Source organism: Schistocerca serialis, chromosome 5 (genome assembly GCF_023864345.2).
Source record: "Schistocerca serialis cubense isolate TAMUIC-IGC-003099 chromosome 5, iqSchSeri2.2, whole genome shotgun sequence".
In the NCBI taxonomy this organism is placed as follows: domain Eukaryota; kingdom Metazoa; phylum Arthropoda; class Insecta; order Orthoptera; family Acrididae; genus Schistocerca; species Schistocerca serialis.
Genome location: NC_064642.1, coordinates 549473511 through 549490529, shown reverse-complemented (window position 1 = coordinate 549490529; position 17019 = coordinate 549473511). Strand labels below are relative to the sequence as shown.

Sequence of the window (17019 nt, the reverse complement as noted above, 5' to 3'; positions counted from 1 at the left end):
GGAAAAAGCACTAGCATAAGTGACTAGTATGTAATGGGGAATATTTTAAAGAGCATAACAGTTCTGTAGAGTAACAAATAAAATTCTTACCAAAAAATAAAAATTAATGTGTGAATGCACCTTGTATGTCGAGTTTTATACATAAGTCCTGAATCAGTGTACATGTTTCGAAGCAAATTTTAGTAATGTTTAGGATAGCTATTGCATACATGTTTTAAGCAATATGTATTAGAATCAGAATATTAGTAACTGAGATAGAGATTTAGTGACAGAAAACATTCAAATTCTGCTGTTCTATAGGCATCAAATGTTTTATGTGATTGAATCACTTCTATTAGCGAAAAATTAATTAATTTTACCATGAAGTTCTTAAATCATTGCCAATTTTGCATAACTGAAGGTATTTATTCCTTTGGACCACATTTTCCTGCATTTATCTTGGAAAACTGTTTAAAACTTTTACTACCATGTAGCACATTTGTGCCACAAGAAACTTTATACACAATGTATTTTTTAAGAAATTATTCATTGCCTATTTACATACATCGTATTTTAGAGGTAATCCTCAACAGTGTCGTCGTCATTATCATCGTAATCGTCGTCACTTTCTAAATTAATAACCATGGCATCTAATATGTCTTCAGTAATCCCATCCTTAACCAAGTACTCTCTTTCAAGTTTCTATATGTGGAGGCAGTATGCACTCCAGTAATCTTGAGTTATAACTTCAAAACCTGTAACAACTGGGACAAGTGTTTGTGTATACTTTTTCAAAGTTACTGCAAAATGTAGTTTGGAACAAAAAACTGAAACTCCGAAAATTGCTACACACCTTCTTTCACAAACTGCTATAACTTCATCACGCAAATACGTAGGTTGGAACTTAAATAGTGGCAACACTGCTGTGGAGACACTATGCAATGGAATCTACTATTGTCATTGATAGCACATGATGTTGACATACTTACCTTACCTCCAAGTAAATGGACTCACCTGTCTCATGTCACCGGCGTGTGCACAATCAAGGGAAACACAGTCACTTGTGAGCGAGCAGTCTAACATAATGGTGTCACTGTTGTTGTTGTTGTGGTCTTCAGTCCTGAGACTGGTTTGATGCAGCTCTCCATGCTACCCTATCCTGTGCAAGCTTCTTCATTTCCCAGAACTTACTGCAACCCACATCCTTCTGAATCTGAACGGTGTCACTATGTTTTCAAAACAGGAACAATGAAGTTGGATCAAGATTGAATGTGCCAGAGGTCGTATAGCACGACAGTGTCATCAAGGTCTTCAAAAGGCATGCTGGAATTGGCATTGCCTTACAGAACAGTGGCATGTTGGGCAAAAGCCTTCAATGAAGGTCAGCAAACTGGCAGACATGCATCAGACGGGTCGTCCTAGCGTCTCTGCAAAAGAAGTGCATGCCATTGTCGCATTAGTGGACAATGATCGACGCCATACGATTCGTGAGCTTGCCCATGAAACTGGATTAGCGCATACGACTGTGTTTCACATCCTGAAGGAACGCCTGGGCATGCGAAAAATTGCATGATGGGTTCCACATGACTTGATGGAAATGGATGCGTTACGACGCTGCTGAGACACACTTGGAGTGCGAAGGAGAGGTTTTCTTATGCCATATTGTAACATGAGATGAGATGGGCCACATCATATGAGCCAAAACTGAAATGTCAATCCAACAAATGGCGTCATTATGGGTTGCTGCGAAAGTCAAAAGTGCATCAGAGCCCCAGTATGGTCAAAGATATGGTGTTTCCCATGCCTGACTGTGATGATGTTATCCTACATTATGTTCCTCCATGGCAGACTGTCAATGCACAGTGATACTGTTCATTTTTGAAGCATCACCTGTGACCAGCTTTGTGAAAGAACCAGTGACACTTCCTGCATAATCCTCCCATCATTTTGCATGACAGTGTGCGGGCACATACAGCGCAAGCTGTGGGTGTTCTGTTTGGTTGATGGGACTGGGAAGTACTGTACCATCCACCATACTCTCCAGACTTAAGTCCTTGTGACTTTGATTTGATTCCAAAGATGAAGGAACCACTTTGTGGCATTTGCTTCAGAACTGTTCCAAAGATTCAACAGGTAGTAGACCGCTCCATTCGCACCATCAACAGAACAGGTTCTGCTAATGGTATACTATGCCTTCCACATCGCTGGTAACGGGTTCTACACAATGCTGGTGACTACTTTAAGGACAGTAACAGGTGCAAACATGTAAATCTTTTGTATTGGTTGTGAATAAATAGTTGCCACTATTTAAGTTCCAACCCTTGTATGTCCAATAATGTTTCTTCCTCTGACAAAATTTTTGAGTTTGTGCATGCCAGTTCAATTGTATTTAAGTCACAGTTACATGGTGGAAGTCGCAGCACAGAGTGTCCATGAGCTTCACGTATTTTATTAATTTCAAACACATTGTCTTTTGGCTTACATTGTTTAATTAAATCAAATAATTTTGTATTTCTCATTGACAAATCAACTTCCAGCTTATTTTTTAATAACTACTCTATCATTTCCCTTTTAGTTGAGGACCTCGTAAGAGCTTTGTTATGCTCCTTGTTGTCATTTGAAGTGTTGTCCAGAACATTAACACAAATTAGTTGGCAGATTCAGAATTACTTTAGTCGATATCCAATGTGAAAAATTTTCATAGGTCATTTGCCCATGGTAGCCGCCTATTGCACATTCTGCTTTGTAAATTAACTGTGTTTGGTAAAAACCCATCTTTTGATCCATTATTGACCCAATAACCTTGTTGTTTCCACTAACATTGTCCATAATGCCACCAACACCAGGACCCTGCCAACATTTTCTATAAGTAATGTTGTTTTTGACCGAAGTTTCATCAGTATAAAATAAGTTTTGCTTTGCTCCCTTAACACTTTCACTGTGGTTGAGGCTTATAAGCCACAACAAGCCACGAGCCAGTGCAGTAGACGCTTATAAGCATTCGCGCTCACTGTCTTATTACTCAGTCTAGTAGCAGCGTCTAAGCTAGTATCAAAGCCTGTTAACTTTTGTTTTGTGTGGTCAGTTGTCAAACGTATATTGTTCGTAATGGCGGTTAATGGACCTTCCAATGTGAAAAGGAGCAGGAAAAGTGTTTCGCTTACTAATTTCTACACATCCGGGCGTCCCCTGGGCGTCTATGATAAATGTAGACGGCTAATTCTCTCACACCAGGAGCAAACATGTTACTAAATTGACAACCTCTATCAGAGTCAATCTTAAAAATGCACATTTAACGTAAATATAATTTCAAATGAATCCAGTTTCCTATTTTTCCTTCTTAAGAATATGCGTTTTGGATTCCAAATTGTATTTTTTGTTACATTATCAACAAATCACGAACATCTGAATGACACCTGTGACCCCTACAGGTGTCAGACAGCAAACAGACTTTAAAAACATGACCACAATACAGTCGAAGCTTATTTGAAGTAATGCACCTAAGGTGTCATCATTAGGTCAGTACAGAACATGATCTTACAGACTTTACAAGGTCTTGACGTCAACCTGTAGCTCAGATGTGCTTAGGAGCGTCGGCTCTGGGTGGTACCTGCTGTTTCAGAGTGTTACCGGCCCGCACTCGAGCGTTACCAGCCCGCACTCGCACTTGCCGGGCTGCACTGGAGAGTTGCACGCCTGCACCGATGCTGCAGCGAAAGTGTTAATATCGTCACTTGGATCAGCTACTTACATCGACAGTAAATTATATCCATTCTATCAGAATCTTTCATTTACTTACAGATCTTTTCCAGGGAAATTCCATTGTGTGAAACGCCTTTCTGCCAAAGAAAATGGATTTTTTGTTTTATGGCAGAAAGTAATTCTCATACTTCCAGCACTGTTTTTTGATTTATGTCCTCTATAGTTCGTTGAATGACTGATTTTGTGAAATTGTCTATAACAGTGGGTTTCCTCCCAAAATTATTAGTTTTTCCTTCGTGGCAATTCTGGTACACCATGTGGTTTATTTTCACGTTCCATTCTTACAAATCCTATTATGTTGAGGCTGATGTTTGCATAAATTTCAGCCCTTTGATTGGGACTGGCAATATTAGCCAACAGTTCTTTTTGTGTTGCCTCTTTAACATACACTTTAATAACATTAGAGATCATTGAAAGCTCATTACTCCACAAATACCTCCTCTTCTTTGTATTCTGCACATTTGCTTGCAATGCAGGGTGATTATCTATCACTTCCAGATACCAAAGTATATCAGTAAGTGTACAGAGTTAACTGGCTGATTCTGGCAACTAAGATCCCACAAACAGAATTGTCCTGTATCACTGCATGCCGATCTACACCGCTAGACAGATAATGGGCAACTGATCTTGGGTGCCCCTGTAGGCCAATGGAAAATTTCTTCTGGGAAAGGCCACTTATCCCACCAAAAGCGAGTTCAAAGACAGGTTATACCTCTGTCCATGTCAAACCTACCAACCACCAGCAGTACCTCCACTTTGACAGCTGCCATCTATTCCATACCACAAAGTCCCTTCCATGCATCTTAGCCATCCGTAGCTGTCACATCTGTAGTGAAGAACAGCCCTTCTCCAAATATATCAAGGATCTTACTGAGGTCTTCACAGACCTAAATTACCCTCCCAACCTGGTACACAAACAGATCTCCTATTCCTTCTCTCTCCAGTCACCCACCACCTCCTAAAGGCTCACCATGTGGCCACAAAGGAGCATTCCTCTGCTGACTCAGTACCATCCTGGAGCAACTGAATCACGAATCACATTCTCTGTCAGAGTTTCAGCTACCTCTCGTTGTGCCCTGAAATGAGGAATAACATGCCCATCCCTCCCACAGTGGTATTCCACCACCCACCAAACTTAAACAATATTCTCATTCATCACTACTCAAACGCTGCTCCCAACCCCTTGCCTCATGGCTCATATCCCTGTCATAGATCTAGATACAAGACCTGCCCCATACATACTCCCACCACCACATACTCGAATCCAGTCACAAGCATCACCAATTCAATGAAAGGCAGGGCACCTGTGAAAGCAGTCATGTGATCTACACTGTAAACTGTGACAATTGTACTGTGTTCTACCTGGGCATAACAACCAAGCCGTCTGTCCACACGAACAGCCACCAACACACTGTGGTCAATAGACAGCTGCACCACCCAGTTGTCAAGCATGCTGCCCACAACAATGTTCTTCACTTTTGTGATTGCTTCACAGCCTGCGTCATCTGGATCCATCCTACCAACATCAGTTTATCTGAATTGTGCAAGTGGGAACTCTCCCTGTAATGTATCCTATGTTCCTGTAACACCTCTGGCCTCAACCTTTGTTAGTCACTGTCCTTCACCCATGTATCCCTTTCTTTGCTCCTACTCGAGCACTACACAGCCTTCTACTCTACAGTGCACCCACTGCCTCTTTACTTCTCTCTTTTTGTGCTCCCCCCCCCCCCCCCCACCCAGTCTAACCTCTTTACTGCACCTGGCTGCCCTACCCTGTCCCCACCACGTCCTCGTATGCTCCAACAAGCAACACTTTACTGTCTCCCCCCCCCCCCCCTCATGCCCCAGCCTCCTTCTTACCCCCACCACCAGGGTTGCTTCTCCCATTACACTCAGTTGACCACAGCCTGCCCTCGGCAGTTGTCATTTGGCTGTTGTGTTAGTTGTGCTTTTGTGTGTGTGTGTGTGTGTGTGTGTGGTATCACAGTGAGAGAGAAAGAGGGGAGGGAGGGGGAGGGGGGGGAGGGGGAGAGAGAGAGAGAGAGAGAGAGAGAGAGAGAGAGAGCATTTTGTGTGATAGGTTATAATCATGTGGACCGAGGCGTTTTACATTCACGTCGCAAATTAATTTGTGCATTTGGTTACATTTTGAACATTTCGAAGTTATTCAATTTTTTTTATATCCAAAAAAGGAAAAAGATTTGCTGATGTGAATTAGCAATTCCTACCCACTACCTTTTACACATTACAGTAATAAAAATTCTTCTACAGAATAGATGGAGTTGTCAGGAAGAAACTTTCTCAGTTTGTTTCCAAATTTTACTTAGCTGTCTTTCAGACATTTTGTGTCACTGGCTAAGTGATCAAAAATTTTTGTTGCAGCATTGTGCAACCCTTCCTATGCTAAAGACAGTGTTAAAGTAGAGCCCTGAATGTCATTTTTCCCTCTGGTATTTTAATTACATACATTGTCATTCCTTCTGGATTGTAGTGGATTATTTACATCAAACTTCATGAGGGAAAAAGTATACTGTGAAGCAGTAATAAGACTGCCCAACACCTTAAACAAATGTCTACAAGATGATCATGGGTGAGCACCACATTTTAATCTTGCAGCACATTTTTGTGCAATGAAGACTTTCTTTCTTCAAGATAAGTTACTCCAGAACATTATTCCATATGACATTATTGAATGAAAACATGCAAAATACATTAACTCACTTAAGTGTCTCTCTCCAACATTTGCAATTATTCTAAGTGCAAATGCAGGTGAACTAAGTTGTTTTAGGAGTTTCAAAACGAGCTTTTTCTAATTTAAATTCTCATCAATCAGATCACCTAAGAATTTTGAAGTCTCCACCCTCTTTATTATCTCCTCACCATGTGCTACACTTATCACTGGTGTAATACCCCTAGATGTGCAAAATTGAATATATTGTGCCTCTTTAAAATTGTGGGTGAGACCATTTGCTGAAAACCAGTCAATGATATTTTTAAGAATATTGTTTATGATTCCTTGTGTTCCTGCATGTATGCTTGGACTGATTACAATAATGGTGTCAGCTGCACAAATAACTAGTTCTGCTTGTTGTGTATTACATGGAAGATCGTACATATATGACAAACAACAGTGGATGGAAGAATGAGCCTTGGGGATTTCTACCCAGTCGGAATTATGAACCCAGACTATGCTGGTTGAATCACTAAGTACAAATTTCTGCATTCTTTCAGTTAGACATGACATCATCCACTGGTTGGCTATACCGTCAATCTCATAAAACTTAAATTTATTTATGAGAGTACAGTGACACACACAGTCAAATACCTTAGACAGGTCACAGAAAATGCCAACCAGCACTATTTTATTATTTAATGCTTGTAAAATCTGCTGAGTGAACATGTAAATGACATTCTCAGTAGAACAACATGGTACTGAGAATGAAACAAAGAGAGTATTTACTAGCTTAATTTATTATAATGCAATCAAAAGCCTGGAGCAAGATGATGATACATCAGTTACTACACAGACTGACAAGTAATCAGATACAGTACTTTCTTTGCTCTTGTGACAGCACACAGCATGATACAAAAGATGTGTGTGTTTCAGCAATTATTGAAAATGGCATGTAATGAGTCAAACTAATATTTACACATGCACACAATATAACACATTTACACATTAATGATTAACTTACAACTATGCAACAAAAATGTACATAATATATACATAATACGTTCTCCATACAGGTACAAGGGGTGAAATGAAATATATGAAATCATATTTTAAACAAAAGACCTAGAAACAATTATTACAACATGTTCTGCAGAAAATGTTGATTCCTTGAGCTGTATCTTTATTACACTGCACCTATACACATATTTCAAAAATATAGAAAATAATAAGACTTTCACCATACATAAAGTTTACCAGCATTATTAAAGAAAGAGACATAGATTTGGCTGGAGTCCAAGAACCCAAACATAAAAGCATTAAGTACACAATGTAAAATTTATAACATACAATATACAACTCAGTTTCATGAATAGAGATGTCAAAGAGCTAAATCTTCACTGGCAGTACATTTCACTTTCTGTCTATGCAGTTTGAAATGGGGCCGCAAATGGAAATAAAATATAACTCATAGTACTCAAATTATACAAAAAAATTTGGACACAATTATAACATATTTAAAGTGTTATGAAATCATATTTCTTATGATTTTCAAGTCTGTTATATCCAGCATTTATAAAATGCTTCATTAATTATTTCAAACAACACCACCATCAAAGAAATGACTGTATTATTTTAACAAAAGAAGCCTTCATTCACAAAACAGCAATACAAAAAAACCACTACTGATCTTCAGTGGCAAAATCAGAGGTGGTATAACACATGTTACTATGAAGATACGGACATGGTAGAGGAACATCAGAGAGATTTTATATGAATGGCTAGAATGAATTTGTTTGTACTTACATTCCATCCATCATCCGTTGCTTACAAGATAAGTTACTACTGTGAATTTGAGGACTTTTCTTCCCCAACACTATTATTTCTTATTTGATAAATATAATTACTTACTGACAGTCATTGTGTTGCTGACAACAACTTGACGACTCTATTACTGGGATAACATCTTTCCTGTTTGATGGTATTGTTGTTTGAAATTCACAATCAAGATTATGTTGCACATACATTAATATTATGGTATTTTGTATGCATTTCAAAAGCAATTCCATTTTCAGGAAAATTACTTTTCTGCAAAGCACTTTCACTATGGTAACTACAGGCAGCATTGATCAGAGGTTATCTATTAGAGTGGAAACTTTCACAAGTACACAACTGTTAATGAGTCATTTCATCACTTTTACAATACAGAGGAATATCTTTCCCAGAAAAGTAAACATCCTTATTATGAACTTACACCATGAACATAAATAACAAATAGTCTAAGCTTTCTAAAAGTAAACAAAATCATATTTCTGATGACTCAGATTGTCAAAATATGATAATTTTTCACATACAGCACAAACTTTCCTTCATTCATACTGCATTTTACTCTTCATTATGAGAATGCATAAAATTCACAGTCAATGAAATATTGGATATTTTTAATTTTTCATAGGTAAATATCACTGACTGGAATACTGCAGAAGCAAAAACAACACAATGACACTGAAATCAGATCAGGACAAAGACAGAAGAAAATGTGTCTTGTGAAAGGGCTGAGTGACTATTAAAACTTGTCACAAGAAAATTAAATGGTAAAACAGTAACTATATCTCTGTAGTATATAATCTATACTTCTGGAATAACTTATAGTGAAACTAATAGCCTTTCCAGTGTAATAAACTATGTAATGCCCAAGCAATGGAATTTTCTCAACTTTAATTGCAATATTTTTATGTGTCTCTATCATAGTTACAGAAAGTCATATTAAAGATGAGTTTTGATAACCTTGACTATAGTGCTCTAATAAAAAGAGATTTATTTTGCACAACACTTTGTTATTATATTATGTGTCAGAGGGGCTTTACTGATGAATAGTGTTCAAAGAAAGTTTTTAACAATTAAATGTACATCTGTAAAGATTATTATTAATATTAAAACACGAAGGAGTAAAGCCAGTACTGGTCATGAGATACTGAACTACTAGTTAGAATAAACAAAAACATATGACCTTTTCAAAAACATACACAGAACTGATACATCCATAATTAGACCTATATATGCATCTTCATTGTTCAAGAATGCCTCCGTCAAATTTAACAAAGTCCTATTGCTCCATTTTGTACAAAAGCAACTCAGTCTCACAAATACAATGCTATTACTAAGACAGTACAAGAAGTAAGGCTAAAAAAGAAAATGTCTTTAAATGGCACAATACATTAGGTCCAATATCTATAAAATGACATTTTGTACTCTTGATTAAAGATCAATGCCGAAATGAGAAAGGTTCATAAGCATTTTAATATTTCATAAGTAACTCAAAAGAGTATTAAAAAATAACTTATGGCTCTGTATAATTAGAATGCACGGAATCTCACACATTTCAGAGCTCAGTCTCACAGCCATATTGACAGAATACTACCAGTGGGTTTTACTACTGTTTTATTTAAGAGAGACTGATTTATGAGAAAAGATAATAATAAAGCACACTTGAAAATGTGTGTGTGTATATATAAATGAAATGACGTGCAGATTTCTTTTGTCTCATTGTCACTTCTTTGACTCTATGGGAAGTGAATCAGTACTTGTTAATTGGTGTTTCTTTGCAATTCTCAATTAAACATTTCAATAGAAAAGTTTCACTGCTGTTGGATTGGAAATACTTGTGTTATCTTGCCAATACCCTTAGTAACACCTTCTCTAAAAAGTAGCCTCATACCAACTCTAACATGTTCTGGGTGCCTCACAAACCTGAACAATACAGACGCTCTGTCATTCGTATGAATACCACCAACACCCATTATACCTACTATTACAGCAGTCTGGCGAATGTTTCCTATGTGGACAGTAGTCTGGAAGCCTCTGTATATTGCTGTGGTGTGAAATAAGACGTAAACTGTTGCCTGAAACAGAAGTAAGATATATTTTAAGTTCCAGTTTTGAAAATAAAAGTAAAATCTTTCTTTATTAAAAAACAAAGATGGTGTGACTTACCAAAACGAGAAAGTGCTGGTAGATAGACACAATAAAAAACACATAAACACACACACAAATTTCAAGCTTTCGCAACCCAAGATTGCTTCATCAGGAAAGAGAGAAGAAGAGGGAAAGACGAAAGGATGTGGGTTTTAAGGGAGAGGATAAGGAGTCATTCCAATCCCGGGAGCGGAAAGACTTACCTTAGGGGGAAAAAAGGACAGAATCTTTCCGCTCCCGGGATTGGAATGACTCCTTACCCTCTTCCTTAAAACCCACATCCTTTCGTCTTTCCCTCTCCTTTCCTCTTTCCTGATGAAGCAACCTTGGGTTGCGAAAGCTTGAAATTTGTGTGTATGTTTGTGTGTTTTTTATGTGTCTATCTACCAGTGCTTTCTCGTTTGGTAAGTCACAGCATCTTTGTTTTTTAATATATTTTTCCCACGTGGAATGTTTCTTTCTATTATATTAAAATCTTTCTTTGCATGGTATGGGAAAACCATTTTTCAATACTGTTATCATATAAATGTCATTACAGCATATGAACAAGTTAAGATTGCAGTAGGTGTGAACAGTATTATAAGGACTGAAATAACTAATTTCTGAACAAATAAGGGAATGCCAAATCTAACCTAAATCTAACAATATTTCACAGAATGATTTAATGTGGAGGGAAGCAAATGGGGAATACTTGTTAGACAGTGGTATGAATTAACTATATAAGGTAGTGTGTGTGTGTGTGTGTGTGTGTGTGTGTGTGTGAATATAAAAAAATAAGTTTTCAAAATAATAATAATTATTAGAAAACACATACACACTTGGCAAGTGGCTGAATTCAAAGGACAAAGGTTAGTATCTACAAGAGTAGAAGTTGAACAGTTGTGGAGAACAACAGCCTGAGGAGTCTGCACTGAAATATTGCAGCTGAAAGTTACCCACATGTGGCAGGTCTCCAGAAATTTCATGGTAAACTGCAATTTCCTGCAAATGCCAACTATCAGCAATTTTGTGATCTTGATGACCTGTACTATTTCTGTTGTTAAGGTCCCACATCACATTTTATCTCTGCTTTGTTAACAGAAAAACTGGGAAATACTGACCCCAGCCAAACAAGGTTGGCAACTGCTAGTTAGTACCTACTAAGACTTACCTTAGGGGGAAAAAAGGACAGAATCTTTCCACTCCAGGGATTGGAATGACTCCTTATCCTCTCCCTTAAAACCCACATCCTTTCATCTTTCCCTCTCCTTCCCTCTTTCCTGATGAAGCAACCTTGGGTTGCGAAAGCTTGAAGTTAGATACTATTGGTATAACAGTCTAAGGAACTATGTCTGCAGAGTTCCTTCATTACTGATCAAGATAAAAGTGTCACTAATTGCTCTCTGGAACATGGCAAATATATTTAGTCTCTTTTTATCCCACTAATCAAACCATAAAATAAAATACAAAATATAAATATGTAATGAACAGTCATTGTCGCATAACAGTTCATAGTGTATTATTGCTGTGTTTTGATACAATGAGGCTGCATGAAAAGATAAAAAAAATTATGGGAGCATATACTTGTGTGGCAGATTTTCCAAATACAACACAACTAAAATAATTTTATCCTTTTGCTCACACCATCACATAACTACAACTTTGCCGGAATTCATATTCACATTCTTAATGCATAAATTTTTATAGTTGTAACTCCTTATTTGTGAGTGGCTATTTTCAATTTACCTTGATCTCATGCAGATGTGCATCATAGTCTCCATCTAAAGATGATTACCTACCCATAAGGCCCAGAGCTTCACTGTCCCAACATACTGAGTGTTAGCTAACATTTTACAACATGATTAACTACAGTCACATATGTGACTGATACAGGGACCTGTTTCTGTTATGTACAGCCTGCAGCCATTATTGTGATTGATTGCCAATAATGCAACAACCAACATACACCAATTCAGGTATGTGACATATTTCTCAGATGATCATAATGCTGTGATATAATACTTCTTGTTACACTGATTGTTGGATGATATACCCACAGCTTTTACCTCTAATAAAGATAATATGGATTACACTACACTGGATGTATCAGTACAACATAGTCTACACAATGGAAACTGGCAGGGATATCCTATATGGAAAGTGAAAATCTGTTAAATTGTGCATTATTTGTTCCCTCACAAACTGCAGCTGTTAGTTGCTAATCAACAGCCAATCAGTAAAAGTTTTTACATCAGGAAAGAGGGAAGGAGAGGGAAAGACGAAAGGATGTGGATTTTAAGGGAGAGGGTAAGGAGTCATTCCAATCCCGGGAGCGGAAAGACTTACCTCAGGGGGGAAAAAAGGGGTGGTATACACTCGCATACACACACATATCCATCCGCACATACACAGACACAAGCAGACATTTGTAAAGGCAAAGAGTTTGGGCAGAGATGTCAGTCGAGGCGGAAGTACATAGGCAAAGATGTTGTTGAATGACAGGTGAGGTATGAGCGGTGGCAACTTGAAATTAGCGGAGGTTGAGGCCTGGCGGGTAACGAGAAGAGAGGATATACTGAAGGGCAAGTTCCCATCTCCGGAGTTCTGACAGGTTGGTGTTAGTGGGAAGTATCCAGATAACCCGGACGGTGTAACACTGTGCCAAGATGTGCTGGCCGTGCACCAAGGCATGTTTAGCCACAGGGTGATCCTCATTACCAACAAACACTGTCTGCCTGTGTCCATTCATGCGAATGGACAGTTTGTTGCTGGTCATTCCCACATAGAAAGCTTCACAGTGTAGGCAGGTCAGTTGGTAAATCACGTGGGTGCTTTCACACGTGGCCCTGCCTTTGATCGTGTACACCTTCCGGGTTACAGGACTGGAGTAGGTGGTGGTGGGAGGGTGCATGGGACAGGTTTTACACCGGGGGTGGTTACAAGGGTAGGAGCCAGAGGGTAGGGAAGGTGGTTTGGGGATTTCATAGGGATGAACTAAGAGGTTACGAAGGTTAGGTGGATGGCGGAAAGACACTCTTGGTGGAGTGGGGAGAATTTCGTGAAGGATGGATCTCATTTCAGGGTAGGATTTAATGAAGTCGTATCCCTGCTGGAGAGCCACATTCAGAGTCTGATCCAGTCCCGGAAAGTATCCTGTCACAAGTGGAGTTCTTCTGTGGGAGGTTCTGGGTTTGAGGGGATGAGGAAGTGGCTCTGGTTATTTGCTTCTGTACCAGGTCGGGAGGGTAGTTACGGGATGCAAAAGCTGTTTTCAGGTTGTTGGTGTAATGGTTCAGGGCTTCCGGACTGGAGCAGATTCGTTTGCCACGAAGACCTAGGCTGTAGGGAAGGGACCGTTTGATGTGGAATGGGTGGCAGCTGTCATAATGGAGGTACTGTTGTTTGTTGGTGGGTTTGATGTGGACGGATGTGTGAAGCTGACCATTAGACAGATGGAGGTCAACGTCAAGGAAAGTGGCATGGGATTTGGAGTAGGACCAGGTGAATCTGATGGAACCAAAGGAGTTGAGGTTGGAGAGGAAATTCTGGAGTTCTTCTTCACTGTGGGTCCAGATCATGAAGATGTCATCAATAAATCTGTACCAAATTTTCGGTTGGCAGGCTTGGGTAACCAAGAAGGCTTCCTCTAGGCGACCCATAAATAGGTTGGCGTACGAGGGGGCCATCCTGGTACCCATGGCTGTTCCCTTTAGTTGTTGGTATGTCTGGCCTTCGAAAGTGAAGAAGTTGTGGGTCAGGATGAAGCTGGCTAAGGATGAACCTCTGGCTAAGGATGAACCTCTTTCCTCATTACCTTAGCCAGCTTCATCCTGACCCACAACTTCTTCACTTTCGAAGGCCAGACATACCAACAACTAAAGGGAACAGCCATGGGTACCAGGATGGCCCCCCTCGTACGCCAACCTATTTATGGGTCGCCTAGAGGAAGCCTTCTTGGTTACCCAAGCCTGCCAAACCAAAGTTTGGTACAGACTTATTGATGACATCTTCATGATCTGGACCCACAGTGAAGAACAACTCCAGAATTTCCTCTCCAACTTCAACTCCTTTGGTTCCATCAGATTCACCTGGTCCTACTCCAAATCCCACGCCACTTTCCTTGAGGTTGACCTCCACCTGTCCAATGGCCAGCTTCACACATCCGTCCACATCAAACCCACCAACAAACAGCAGTACCTCCATTATGACAGCTGCCACCCATTCCACATCAAACAGTTCCTTCCCTACAGCCTAGGTCTTCGTGGCAAACGAATCTGCTCCAGTCCGGAAGCCCTGAACCATTACACCAACAACCTGAAAACAGCTTTCGCATCCCGTAACTACCCTCCCGACCTGGTACAGAAGCAAATAACCAGAGCCACTTCCTCATCCCCTCAAACCCAGAACCTCCCACAGAAGAACCATAAAAGTGCCCCACTTGTGACAGGATACTTTCCGGGACTGGATCAGATTCTGAATGTGGCTCTCCAGCAGGGATACGACTTCCTCAAATCCTACCCTGAAATGAGATCCATCCTTCACGAAATCCTCCCCACTCCACCAAGAGTCTCTTTCCGCCATCCACCTAACCTTCGTAACCTCTTAGTTCATCCCTATGAAATCCCCAAACCACCTTCCCTACCCTCTGGCTCCTACACTTGTAACCGCCCCTGGTGTAAAACCTGTCCCATGCACCCTCCCACCACCACCTACTCCAGTCCTGTAACCCGGAAGGTGTACACGATCAAAGGCAGAGCCAAGTGTGAAAGCACCCACGTGATTTACCAACTGACCTGCCTACACTGTGAAGCTTTCTATGTGGGAATGACCAGCAACAAACTGTCCATTCGCATGAATGGACACAGGCAGACAGTGTTTGTTGGTAATGAGGATCACCCTGTAGCTAAATATGCCTTGGTGCACAGCCAGCACATCTTGGCACAGTGTTACACCGTACAGGTTATCTGGATACTTCCGACTAACACCAACCTGTCAGAACTCCGGAGATGGGAACTTGCCCTTCAGTATATCCTCTCTTCTCATTACCTACCAGGCCTCAACCTCCGCTAATTTCAAGTTGCCGCCGCTCATACCTCACCTGTCATTCAACAACATCTTTGCCTCTGTACTTCCGCCTCGACTGACATCTCTGCCCAAACTCTTTGCCTTTACAAATGTCTGCTTGTGTCTGCATATGTGCGGATGGATACGTGTGTGTATGCGAGTGTATACCACCCATTTTTTCCCCCTAAGGTAAGTCTTTCCGCTCCCGGGATTGGAATGACTCCTTACCCTCTCCCTTAAAACTCACATCCTTTCGTCTTTCCCTCTCCTTCCCTCTTTCCTGATGAAGCAACCATTGGTTGCGAAAGCTTGAATTTAGTGTGTATGTTTGTGTTTGTTTGTGTGTCTATCGACATGCCAGCACTTTCGTTTGGTAAGTCACATCTTCTTTGTGTGTGTGTGTGTGTGTGTGTGTGTGTGTGTGTGTGTGTGTGTGTGTGTGTGTGTGTTGATAGGGAGTTGCTTCCTCTGTCCCTCAGTCTAATTCAGGACAATTCAACTCACTTCATTTCATAACATATTTTATGCTATTCACTATTGATTCATTCAATTTATGTAAGTTATGAAATGCCCCAAAGTTATTCTAAAATAGATCTACTTCAAACTGCAATTATCAGCCTTCCTGTTAAAATATGCAGCTAAAAGCTGCACTTTTATGATCATAATGACATGATGCAATTTTAAATTATACGAAAATGAAAAATAAATAAATAAAAAACATTTATATGACACAACTCCTTTTGGTATACCTGAAAGAAATAGCATCCAGATGCATCTGAATCTGGACTTAGGAGTACCATGCCGCTCCTGAGCCCACTGACCTCTCGACTCAGACCAAGAGAGGCACTCTGGCTTGCTCGAACTACCCGACATGGGGCCTTGTTGCGGTGAATCGACTGTACAATTACTGGCAAGAACTCGCCATCATCAAAGGGACCTGTACACACAACACACATTTATGTATCAAAAAATATAGTATCACGATGTTATTATGTATCACCTTTCTGGTAAGCTGAAAACAATAACAGAATGCACCTATGACCACAGATATTTTCTTGGTTTCTACATTTTACAGTTGAAGACGAATACAGAAATGACCCAGCACCACGTACCTATAATTAATCTTGTTCCTTCGGTAACAACACCCTTTGTAAGGAGGCCACCCACAACTGTGCCCACTTCTGGTACTCTAAACGTTTCATCTATTTGAAATTCACACAATTCCTGAAATAAGACAAAATACATAGCTTCACTAGTAAATAAGTTGCATGACAGTTCTTCAATATTATCAAAATTACCATTTAAACTGTGCATTCTAAAAGAAAATCTGACAATATAACAACAACTAAATTTCTTCACAGTTTGAACAATTCTCTTCATTTCTGCATACAAGTAAAATATACATCTTTCAAATATGTACCAGCTGCATTTCACACACATCAACGAGCTTGAGATTGCAGTGGCAGTAGAAAACCTGTACTTTAGAAACTGACAAGTTTGATGTAGGTTTCCAAAAGATTTACTCGAAAATTGTGGCAAAGTATAATTAAAAACCTGAAATCATCTATACAAGGGGAGAGCTTTTGAAG

At 39.7% G+C, this 17019-nt stretch overlaps 1 protein-coding gene across 1 annotated transcript in view; it reads right to left on the bottom strand.

Moving 5' to 3' along the window:
• Positions 1–7194: 7194 nt before the first annotated feature.
• Positions 7195–17019, bottom strand: part of LOC126480874 (GTP-binding protein 2) — a 57845-nt gene continuing 48020 nt past the window's right edge. Inside the window, exons 7-9 of the mRNA XM_050104252.1 lie at positions 16543–16654; positions 16180–16367; positions 7195–10314 (exon numbers count right to left, since the gene is read on the bottom strand). Coding sequence (XP_049960209.1) covers positions 10051–10314; positions 16180–16367; positions 16543–16654 — 564 coding nt within the window. The 3' untranslated portion in view covers positions 7195–10050. The remainder of the gene's footprint in view (positions 10315–16179; positions 16368–16542; positions 16655–17019) is intronic.